Genomic DNA, 12,047 nt, shown 5'->3' on the forward strand with positions numbered 1-12,047 from the left:
ATGAAGGCTGTGAATGATTAGTGATGTCTGGCAGGGTGTGCTTGGGGTACATTAATTAGCTATTGCTGCATAACAAATTACCCCAAAACTTAGTGCCTTAAAACAACAGACATTTGATATCTTACAGTTTCTGTGGGTCAGGAATTTGGGAGTGGCTTACTGGATAGCTTTGGCTCAGTCTCTTCATGAGGTTCTAGTCGAGATGTTAGCTGGGGTAGAGTCATCTGAAGGCCTGAGTGGAGAGGGAGGAGCTGCTTCCAAGATGGCCCACTGTTGGCAGGAGGCCTCGGTTCCTTACCACATGGACGCCTCCACAGGTTGCTTGAGTGTCCTCATGACATGGCAACTTGCTTCCTCCTGAACAAGCATTCCAGGAGACAAAGCAAGGAGGACATCTTGGTGACAGTCTTGGAAATTGGACACTGTCACTTCCTCCATGTGCTATTTGTTAGGAGTGGGTCATTAAGTCCAGCCTCTACTTGGGGGGCAGGAATTGCAGCAAAATGGGGTATCAGCTGATAGGGTGACTGTGAGATGTAGGGCTTCCTGGTGCTGAGAGGGGGGATGGATTTTTCTGCCCAAGGCAGACATCAGACATCAGTGTTTTTGCAGAGTCCTAGCCAGCTAGAGCTCTATTGTCTGCCTCAGGCTGGGGTGGGTACGGTTCACTCCAGCCACTTCATTAGCACGGGGACTTGTCCTTCTCCCCATCAGGCAGCAGTGGATGGCTGCTGGCACCCAGCCAGGTGTGGGGTGGGCCATCTCAAGACCTTGAGAGCCAGATGTTGTTTGCTGCTGATGCCATGGTAACCTGCTCAGGTGCCCTGGGCAGCCTTCCTGGCTCCTAAGTGGGAACTGCGTGGCCTCGGCATCAAGGCCTGGATTTGCTTCTGTCTTCATCCGGAGCTGGCCAGTTCAGGGTTTGCTGGATTTGTTAGCATCATCTTTTGGTGATGTAGTTTCTGAATCCAGAATATGTCTGATGTGAATGAGTATGGGGACAACAGGATAGAGTATTTGAAATTGGACCATCTTGGAAAATCTGGGACATCCCCCATCTTGTGACTGATGGGCCAGTCCCCATGAGGCTGGGGCTGCCTGGGCTGCAGGCTCTGGTGGGGCTGGCTAAGAGACCCAAGTGAAACTCCCCCCAGGGGTCATATTGAGGCTTCTCTAGAAGATCCTGACTTCCTGCCTCCTTATTTTGGGCTGAATGAGGACCTGGCCAGTGCTTGGCTGCTTAATGTGGCATTTTGGAAACATTGTCTGGTAACCTGGCTTTATGGGAATCCTCCTGGTTGATTTTCTGGAGGGTCTCTCATTCTGCCCAGTACTAGGGCATCATGTCACGTGGTCTCTTGATTCTTGGACCCCAGCTGAAGGCAGTCTGCTGACATTTTTTTTCTTCCTGTTTTATTGAAGTATAATTGACATCCATCACTGTATTAGTTTAAGGTGTACAGCGTGATGGTTTGACTTACATATATTGTGAAATGATTACTGCAGTAAATTTAGTTCACATCCATCATCTCATACAGACGTGCTGAAGTCTTAACCTGAGCCCCTGGTCAGCTAAGCCCCTAGGAGGTGACACATTTCTTCTTGCCCTTCTGATGTTCATAAACTCCCCACCCCTTACACACACATACACACACACGCGCGCACGCGCACACACACACACACGCACACACACACACCATACAAAGCTAGAGAAACTTTCTCCCTGATTATTTTTCCTTTTCCAGACAGGGACATCGATATATTTGAATCATGGGCTGACAGTAATTAAAAAGCACATAACGTCATTTTAAAATGTAGTTGTTTTAGTTAATTGATTTTGCCGCCAGACCCAGAGGGAGAAAAAAAAGAACAGGGGAAAGAAAGCCTTAGAAGGGGAGAGAGGTTTCTGCGAGTGACTGGAGGCAGCTGAGGGCCCTGCTTGAATCTAATTGCTGCAAATGCTGCAGTTTGTTTCTGCTAATGGTTTTCTGCTAAAGGTCTGGGGGATGAGGCCTGATTGGAGGGGGGTGACGTTTGTTTCAGCTGCACGAGGGGTAAAATTCTGCTTTCGGGACAGGGTCTATTTTTCCTTACTCTCTATCAGCATAAAGTACTTCCAGCGAACACTTTGAATCAAGGTTCCATTTAGAGATACTTTATTCATATTTAATTACAGCCTGTAGCCCCAATCTTTAATTACGGTTCTTTATAAGCTGGCTAGGAACATTCACTAGCAATCAATAATTGTGTGTGTGTGTTGTGTGTGAGTGTGTGTAAGCACAGGAGGGTGTGGGTGTCTGACGTGCTTACTGATAAAGGGGAAGAGGATGGCTGCAGGGGCACCCCGGAGGTGGTGGGCGTGCATGGGTGGGGTGGGGTGGGCGGGATATCTGCCCAACAGGTTCCCTGGGCCGAGTGAGTAGTGCATCCTCACTTGCCATGCCTCTTTGCTTCCACTGGTCAAATTGAGGATTTGGGCAAGTCCTTACAGCTGGGCCTTGTGCAGGGTGCTGAATGGGCACCTGGGCTTTGGTGGTATCTTGGGACCCCCCCCGACCCCTGGTGGGAGCAGGGAACTGTGGGAGGCCCCCCTCCCCATTCCCTGGGGATATGGGGGACCAGTCTTCCTCTTACCCTGAAGATTGGGATATGCTTGCCTTGGCGCATTCCTCCCCCTGCACGCCCCCCTCGCCCCCTGCAGCACTCCTGGCAGCTGTTCCTGCCACACAGCACTAGTGATGCCATGTCACTCGTCAGTTGCAGTGACTCTGCAGCGTCCCTGCAATGACTCTGATTTGAAGACTGGTTGTCCTTCTCAGAGAACGAGCAAGTGTTCCCAGGGAGCCAGGCGGAGGCTTGGGGAGGGAGTGGGGTCAGATGACCCCCAGGTCCCCTCGCCCATCCTAGCTGCCGGAGGTGAGGGTCTGAGTTCACAGCTTTTCTCCAGAAAACATTCTCCTTGGTGCTCCTTCAGGAATCACCAGAGGCTTTCCAAGGAAGTGGTGTTGATCTCATTATGTAACGGACAGGAATGTTGCTGAAGTTCCATCTCCCTTCGGTTCCTGGATCCCAGTCCCAGCAAGAGGGTGGGGAGGAAATGGAACTGTCACGTACTGGCCTCTTGGGGGTACCGGGCACCATGCCCAGGTTTCTTTCATCTATCCCTGCTGGGGCCTGAGAACACACTGCGTCAGTCAGAGCCCCTTCAGTTGTGTGTGACAGAAAACAACTCAAACTACCTTCAGCAGAAAAAGATACTATAGGGTGGGTATCCAGGCATGGCTAGACCCAGGGGCTCAGCCATTGTGACCAGGATTCACTCTCTCTCTTGGCTCTGCTTTCCTCTTTGTTGCTACTGTGTGACCCCTGGTAGCTCCAGGCTTCAAGTTCAATATTCAGCTTCAAGTTGAGCAGAAAGAAAGAAAAGCACTTCTACAGTTCAAGCAAAAGTAAAACAGTTGAGTCTGATTGGACCAGTTGGGTCACATGTCAATCTCTGATGTAATCAGTGTGGCCTGAGGTACCCGGGGTTCTGATTGATCAGGCCAGGGTCTCACCCCACTCTGGAGTAACAGGTGGAGTCCACCTAGGTAAATCCCACTCGTGACATGGGCTTTTATGTTTGAGGCCTTTGGAATAGTAGCAGTGTGGGAGCAGGATCGTCCAGCCGTTTCAAAAGGAGGAAAGAGCTGATACAATCCCTCTCCAATAGAAAGAACAGTGGATTCAGTCCTTCAACAAATATTTGTTTAGCACTGACTAGTTCCAGTCCTGTTCTAAGTGTAGGGAAGTCAGCAGCGAACAAAACAGAAAAAAATTGCTGCCTATTTGGAACTGATGTTCTAACGCGTTATAGGGCCGATGGCCCTTTCGTTCTTAATCTAAGCCCAGGTCCAGGATAAAGGGTTCTTGTGTGGAGAGACCCAGGGTGATTCAGGGGGATGATGTGGGAAGAATCTGGCCCTTAGGGAGCCCAGAACTCACGAGAGAGGGAAAAAGGCAAGTTGGGGAAGGGGGCAATAGGAGGGGTACAAATAAAAACCCAATAAGGAAGAAGGGGGACGGGAAGCCAATCTGTACCCATCTCCCGTGACAGAAAAGGGTAGGCCCCTCCCGTGTTGCCTGGACCTTTGGTCCCCGCAGGATGTTGATAAATGGCATGGAGTTAGTGAAAGCCACCAAAATGATGACAGGACTGGAGGGAGTGATTTATGAGATGAGATTAGCAAAGTGATGGTGCAGCCTAGCAAACAAAGGGATGGGGTGGTGGCCGTGGGTCGTGTGACCTCTGAAGTCCAAGGAGAGGAGAGGGGCTGAGGGGTAGGATGGAGTGGCTGCTGCAGGAGGGGGACAAAGAGAGGCAACAGGGGCACGGACTGAGCGGACCTCAGCGTGAGAGCCTGGGCGGTGTGAGGAGGAGGGGAGGCGTGTGGCATACATATACACATTCGCGTGTGTGTCTGTGTGTGTGTGTATGTCTGGCCTTTCCAGAATTGTGGGGCTATACAGGGAATTCAAGAAATGGAGGGGATGGGAATTTCAGGCCTGGACGATTTTGCAAGAGGCTTTTGGGGCCCTCCTTCCCATCTGGTAGAATATTCATATCTGGACCATTTATCTGACCACTCAAGTCAGACAGACTTTTTCCTTCAGGAGAACTGGAATGGCATTTCTAAGAGGGAAGGAGGGAAGGAAGAAGGGAAGAGAAGATGGAAGAGTAAGGGGTATATGTTCCATTTCCTAGAGAAAGTGAGGCACAGAAGGGGCAGGGATCTGCCCAAGGTACTTGGGGTGGCATCACACATGAAGACCGAAAGCAGGGCTCTGGTGTGCAGAGATCTCTGCCAGGTGGCTGGGTCAAGAGCGGACTTGGGGACCCACGTTGAGGCTCAGGCAGCAACAAGTGGTAGCTGTTGGGTTTGGAGCCTCTAGCCTGGGCTTCCTTGAGCTTTCCAGATTGGCGGGGTTGGAATATCTTCCATATGATCCCCGGGCTTGGGCTGCCCTGGACCCAGGTTCTGTTAACTTTTGATCATTATCCATATGTGGGAGCCTCGGAGACACAATGGTGGGTAATTAAATGGGTGGATGTTGCACGGTTCTGAACACTCGAGATGGTACTTTTTTGGCTTTAAATGGAGGTGCTCAGGGTACCCATGCACAGGTATGAGACCCACCCTCCACGTGTGTTTTCTGTCTCACTCCCTGCACGTGGCTGGTGTGAATTTCCATGGCAGTAAAGGGCCCAGGCAAAGCAACTGATAGAGGAGAAAATCTGTCTTGGGGGCACTGGGCAGTGCTGGCCCTGGCCCATCCTCCTGGCCCCTCTCACTGAATCGAGTCATCTTAATTGCTCTGTTCTCTCTCCACTCTTGACAGATTCATGATTTGTTCATGAGCTTTGACGACACCCCTCTGGGAGCTGCCTCCCTGGCCCAGGTCCACAAGGCGGTGCTGCATGATGGGCGGACGGTGGCCGTGAAGGTCCAGCACCCAAAGGTGCAGGCTCAGAGCTCAAAGGACATTCTTCTGATGGAGGTGAGAGCCTTCCACCTTCCTGTTCCTTCATACTCATTCTACATTTCCCTGGGATCCAGGCAGTCCCAGTGAAACTGGTTCAAGGCCTATAGTTTGGAGTGTGTGTGGCCCTTTCAGCAGCAGAGTGAAAGAGGAGAGCTTGAGACCACAAAGGTGTCATGACAGCGCTGTGACCAGGGGACCCATGGCAGGGTTGCTTGATTTTTGATTCATTCCTGGGAACTGTCTGTGGGTGGTCTCAGAACACGGTGGGCAGCTGCCGGGGCCAAGGAGACCTCAGGGGGATATTGTAGAAATGAGATGACCCACAGGTGATTTCCTTGGGGGTAGAAAAAGTTACTTCCTAATTTGTTAAATTATAACAAAAGAGAGCATGTGGTCAATCAGGGGATATGGAAATGACAGGCAGATCACATAGAAATATTTATGCAGGTTGCACATTTGCTTCCCTGATATTTTGTTTTGAATGAACAAAACGTGTATGCCCTAAAATGGCCCTGGGACAGCTGTAGTGGGGACTGTGCCTCTGGACTTTTCTAGCTCCACGCCTGGAGCAAGGAAAAAGGGTGAGCGGCCAGGGCTTGGGCGGTAGCCAGCACCCCCAGTGGAGGTCAGCAGTCTGCCTACCCTGCCAGCTTGTCCCGCTCCTTCCTTTTCTCTTTCCCTTTCCTTGGTTCCCTTTCCTCACTTTGGACACGTAGTTTATTCTTTCAGCTCACTTTGACTAAACTTAACACGGACATAGGACACAAGAGTGAGTGACCTGCATCTTCATCTTCAGGGCAGCTCCCCATTTAGTGGAGCAGACAGGCTTGTACACAAAACAGCCCTTGACTGTGAGCTCCGTCAAGGGGGTGTTTGCGGAGTGCCATGGAGCCCTGTGCCTGGACTGTTGGGGGCATCAGGGGGGCTTCACCAAGGCACCCACGAGACAGCCGGGCAGGGGAAGAATGACCCAGCCTGTGCGAAGGCCCTGAGTCTTAGGGGAGCAGCGTGTGCTTGGAGAGCTTCAGCTGGTTCAGACGGAACGAGCTGGGCGTGGGTGCAGATGAGGCTGGGAAGGTAGGCAGGACAGAACATGAAGGGCCTCGTATTCCAGGCTCAGGCGCAGAATGGTATACATAGTAAGTACGTATTTACTGTGGAACCGAGCAGATCTGATTTTCTTCTGTAGTCAGTGGGGAACCATTTAAGAATTTTAATCAGGGGAATGTCGTGATCAGATGTGCCTTAGAAATAAAAGTCTGTTGACAGTCTGGAGGATGTATTGGAAGGCAGAAAGACTGTAGCCAGGGAGACTAATTGAGGGGCTGCAGCCTTGGTCTGAGAGAGAAATGATGATGTGAACCAAGGCAGTGTAATGGGGGTGGAGGAGAGGCACGGATTCACAGGGTGGAATCGTCAGGACTTTGTGACCAGCTTTACGTGGGGTGGGGGAAAATACTGGTATGAATGAAAATGAAAACAAATTGTAAGTTTCTGGCTTAAATGATTAAATTTAGGTGCCTTTAACGATGTGTATCAGTCGGGATTCAGTTGGGGGGGAAGAAAGAACTTGCTCTAGGTATTTCAGAGGGAATTTAAAACAGAACATGGGGTTCACAGGGGATGGAATTGCTGAGAAGCCAAGTGGAATGGTGAGATAGTCACCAATAGCAGGAAGCCACTGCTACCCTCCAGGTGGAGGGACAAGGAGGAGAGGTGGTTCCCCGGAGCCCAGGTGCTGGGGCCACCTGAGGGGAGTGGATCACAGACCTCGGGCCTGTCACCTGGGGTTGGAGCCACAGATGCTGTTTGAGGCAGTGGGTGTTTCACCTCCTCCTGTTCCCCCCCGCCCACCCCCCGTATTCCACCAAACCTAGCTGGAAGCCGGTTGGCAAGGGAGCCTGGGGAATGTAGTTTCTTATGAGATTAAGGGGGTGGGCTGGATGTCAGAGCAAGTGGAGTGGGTGATGGAGCAACTATGTTCTGTAAGACATTGCCGTCAGTAGTTTTAGATCAGGATCTCTCTGTCAGTCTGCAGTTCAGGCTGGAAATACAGATTCTGGATTTATCAGCAAGGAGACTCATGGGAGCTGAATCTGGGGCAGTAGCTGAGATGACTTAGAAAAGCTATATAGAGTAAAAATAAAAGGAGGGGGCAAAGAAAGAACGGTGAGGAGCATCTTCTGGGAAGTGTGCCCAGGAGGATGAGTTCCTGAGGGAACTAAGAGGGCGTGGTCAGAGGGATTAGAGGAGAACCAGGACTGAGCAGCTACATCCAATGAAAACAATGTAAAGAAAAGAGCACTGTCGGTTATCTAGCATCCCAACTGATACAGCCACTAGTCTGCGTGATGGGCCACCTCAAAACGTAGTGGCTTAAAACGCCAGTCGTGTATTTTGCTCATGACTCTGCAATCTGGGCAGGGTGTGGTAGAGAGACTCATCTCTGTTTTATGTGGCGCCAGCTGGGGTGGCTTAACTGCAACAGGAGGACCCGCTCACACGGCTGGCAAGTGGGTTCTGGCTGTTGGCTGGGAGCTCAGCCAGGGCTGTGGGTCAGGGCCTTAGATCCTCACCAAGGCCTCTCCAAGGCTGGTTGGGCTTCCTCACAGCATGGTGGCTGGGTTCGAAGAGGGAGTGTCCCAAGAGAATAAGGCTGAAAGCACATCATAGTTTTATGACTTAGCCGTGGCAGTCACGCAGGTTACTTCTTCCTTACTTTATTGGTAAGAGCAAGAGTCACAAAGTCCCCCTTGGTTTAAGAGGCAGGGAAACAGACTCTACCTCTTGATGGGGGAGTGGCACGGTTCCAGAAGAGCATTAGAGTGGGAGATATTGTTGCAGCCATTTTGGAGAATATAGTCTGTCAGAATTACTTCATGTTGTCAAATGCAATATAAATTCATAAAGCTCTGAAAAGAGTATTTTGGATTTGGCGACTTAGAGTTCTTGGGAAGAGCAGGGAGAGTGGGGTGAGTGGGGTGGAAGAGAACTGAGGCCTCAGGGAGCAGAGACGGTTAATGTAGACTACTCTTTTCATGTTTAGCCATGGATGGTGGGGGAGGGTGAGCGTAGTGGTTAGAGCAGAGCACAGGATTAGCGGCGGGGACCTGGGGCAGGCTGTAGCTGATGGGGAAGGGGCAGCGGAGTTGGGGACTTGGAGATTTAGGAGAGAGAAGTAACTGATAGATCTGGTTTAGGAGGAGCCTGGAGGGATTGGGCTCCAAGGACACAGGTGGAAACATTAGGCTTTGGCAGCCTTTGTTTGAGGCTAGAGGAAGGTAGTAGGGCTGGGTACAGATGAGTGAGTGGGGCAGAGGGGGAAGGTGGGGAAAGTGGACAGCTGAGTTGTACCAGCCTGATAGCCTCTATTTTTTCTCTGAAGTAGGAGGTAAGACCATCTGCTGAGAAAGAGGGGGTAGGAGGTGGCATGGAGGCTTGAGCGGGGAGATGAAGGTTTGGAATATTGCCGGGTGCAGTGGAAAAGGGAGCTGACCGGGGCTCGGGGGCGGGGTTGCCGAGTGACATGGGGCAGCCACCTGGAAACCTTAGTTTTCTGAAGCTTTCTGAAGCATCAGTCAGTAGCTATGGAACAGCCATAGATGCAAGTGCACTGTGAGTCTCGGAGGATCCCTGGGTGTCCTGGGACCCAGCAGCCATGCCTGCATTAGCTGGGAACCTGTCTCTGCCCGGTGGTGCCAGCAGACCCACTGGGGCTGGGAGGACAGCTGACATCTTTTCTCTCTTTTCTCTGCTCAGAGCCTCACTGCTCCCTAAGTAATGGTGGCCGTAAGGTCAATATCAATAATAGCAGTAATAAAGATTTGGCATCTTCCTCCCTGAGATAAGCATCAGATGCTTTTCGTGGAAATTACCAGCCCTGTGACTACGTGCAGAGCACAGAGCGGCTCCTTCACAGTGGCTGGGGCTGGGATCGTGAGGCAGATCAGAGAGCCGCACTCACAGCCTTCAGGAGAGAAGCTGGAAATGAGGCCTGAGGTCACCACCTCCATGGACCGTCCGCGTTAGCAGCAGCACAGAGTGGTACTGCCTTGTCACTGGGCTTGGCCTCTGGTGGGAAAAAGTCCCGTCTGGTCACCCTTCTCTGCTTTACAACTAAGAGGTGCCAACTGGAAAGCTCATTTTGTTTTATATTTGAGATGAGTATTACTATTTTTTTCTGAGTCCAGACCTAAATGGTGCCTTGATTTTAGGAATGACACGTGCTCCAGTGTGCTTGGTAGGAAAAAAATGATTTCTAGGAGGCATTAGGGCTATCGTACCCACCAGAAACTTAGAGACAGAGGGGAGGCAAAGCTACTTTTCTGCAGAGCCTTCTGGTGTTTCTTTTCATGCCATTTCCAGGTATTGTGTGTCCTCATGCTTCTCTCCCACTGCCCACTATTGTCTCTCTCTCATCTCCAACCCTGTGATTGATCACAGCCTGTTCTTGAGAGGAAGGAAACCTGATTAAAGTAGTTCATACTAAGGAGAGAGTGGCTAATAGGCTTAACCTCTGGATATTTGCAGTTTAAGAAGTGGGCTTGTAAATCCAAACACGTATCTGCTGTAAGGATAGAGGTTTGCAGGAATGCGACTTTTGAGAATAAGGAGGTGGGGGCTACTAGCTATATCAGTTAGTATGCTTTTAACTGCATGTATCAGGAAATCCAACTAAAAGAGGTATAAATAATAGTAACCTATATTATCTTACATTAGAAGACATCTGGAAGTAGGGTCAGCTGTTTCAAGGTTGACTAATCTATCACTTCTTTGTGGTTTTTAAGGACCTAGGTTCTTTATGTCTTCCACTCTGCCAGCTCAGCTTCCTGGTGTGTCCTTCTAAGGTAGGGCCCCTCATAGCTGCAAAACAGCTGCGGGGTTCCTGCTATTACAAGTAGATGATGTCCCGATGCTAGAGAGGGCCTGTTTCTTCCCTCATATTAAAAAGTAGCCCCTTAATAGAATTCCTTTCAGTTTTCATTGGCCAGAAGCAGGCCCACATCCCCAAGCCTGAATCAGTCTTGGCAAGAGGATTGGGACCACTTTGATTGGCTTAGACCAATCATGATTTGCCTTCTCAGGCTAAGGCCTGCCTTCCTTGAAGGACAAGAAAGATGCAGAAAATTGAGGTTCTGTTAGCCAGGAAGTTGGCACCCAATAGCATGTGCCACCCTGGTGCTTTGTGTCTCCTCCTCTTGGGGAAGGGGATGGTCTCGGTGATAGCTGTTGACCAGTGCTAGAGAAACAGAGACTGACTCTCAGTAAATGGTGATGAACCTGATGGTGTCGGTGACTTTGCACAAAAGAGAAAGGCACGGCCAAGGGTGTTTTCAGCTTTGTCATTATCACCTGATATTGTCCCTTTAATAGTTGGGGCAACTCTACTTCTAGATGCACGACCAGTGACTCTTATTGATTTGAGTGGCTGTCCAGAGCCAGACTAATTGGGCCCAGAGATTGGAACAGTGATTCAGCAGCAAGGGGAGAACTGACAAGGCAGAGTCTGTCTGCTGGCGGGCTGGCTTTGCAGCAGTTCTTGCCTGCCCACGATAGCAGGGAGCTTAGCAGGCCAGGTCTCAACTGCCACGCTCACCGTTTGAGAACAGGGTAGGACTCAGTTGACCCATGAGGCAGTAGTAAGACCATCATTCCCAGGTCCCAATAGCACTATCCCGTATCACTCCCTGTTATCTCTTAAGCTTCTGAAATTGATGATGAACACCCCCGTGCTCTATCACCCCCTAAAGAATCTAACTCATGGCCAGGCGCCCTGCCCTTCATGTACCACCTGTCCCCAAGGTGCTCTGCAGCACTAGGGTAGAACTCTCCGATCTGAGCACCAGAATCCCATCCACCATTTGATGTCATCCAGCCCATACCAAGGGACTCTAAAAGTAAAGACCTGTGACAGTTATGTTTTTGATTTTTTTTGAACAACATTTTCAATGCATGCTGTCTGTCATCTTGTTTCTTTTCTGAATGTGTTGATTGAACGGTGGGTGGCTAGGTAATGTTTGTGTCGGCACAGAATCCAATAGCTGATTTTATTTTTTTTAAATACATTTTTTAAAGCCCCAGAGATGTAGACCATCCCATGGAAACTTCTCTTCACCCTGTAATTCTGCTTTCTAAAAAGTATGCACTTTAATAAACCCCATGAATAGTAAGCTATTTACATCACTCTGAACTGATCTTCGATCCTTGTCGAACATCCATTTTTACCAGTTCAGATCCGTGTAGGCGTTCTATTTAGTGTCCTGTTTTTCCATAGAACATTATTTCTTTTATAATATATAATAACTTGATAGCAGTAACTCGAATTTCAGTTGCATTTTACAGTTTACAAAGCTCTTTTTATGCCTTATCTCAAGCTTCCTATTGTATTGTCCTGTATTGTATTGCCTGAGACAGGGCTGCATAAAGAAAGAAGTGAAAAAAAAAACAACAAACCAACACGTGGGTCCAAGTCCTGCATTTGAAATTAAAAGCTATGTGACCTTGAGAAATGCTTTAACCTCTTG

At 49.8% G+C, this 12,047-nt stretch overlaps 1 protein-coding gene across 8 annotated transcripts in view; it reads left to right on the forward strand.

Annotated features, from left to right (window-relative positions):
- ADCK1 (aarF domain containing kinase 1) overlaps positions 1–12,047 on the forward strand; it is a 108,146-nt gene that overhangs the window by 64,593 nt on the left and 31,506 nt on the right. For all 8 annotated transcript variants that reach the window (XM_036844885.1, XM_036844887.1, XM_036844886.1 and 5 more), the window contains one exon: positions 5,380–5,538. In XM_036844885.1, coding sequence (XP_036700780.1) covers positions 5,380–5,538 — 159 coding nt within the window. The remainder of the gene's footprint in view (positions 1–5,379; positions 5,539–12,047) is intronic.

The sequence above is a fragment of the Balaenoptera musculus genome, chromosome 2 (genome assembly GCF_009873245.2).
Source record: "Balaenoptera musculus isolate JJ_BM4_2016_0621 chromosome 2, mBalMus1.pri.v3, whole genome shotgun sequence".
NCBI classification, from domain to species: domain Eukaryota; kingdom Metazoa; phylum Chordata; class Mammalia; order Artiodactyla; family Balaenopteridae; genus Balaenoptera; species Balaenoptera musculus.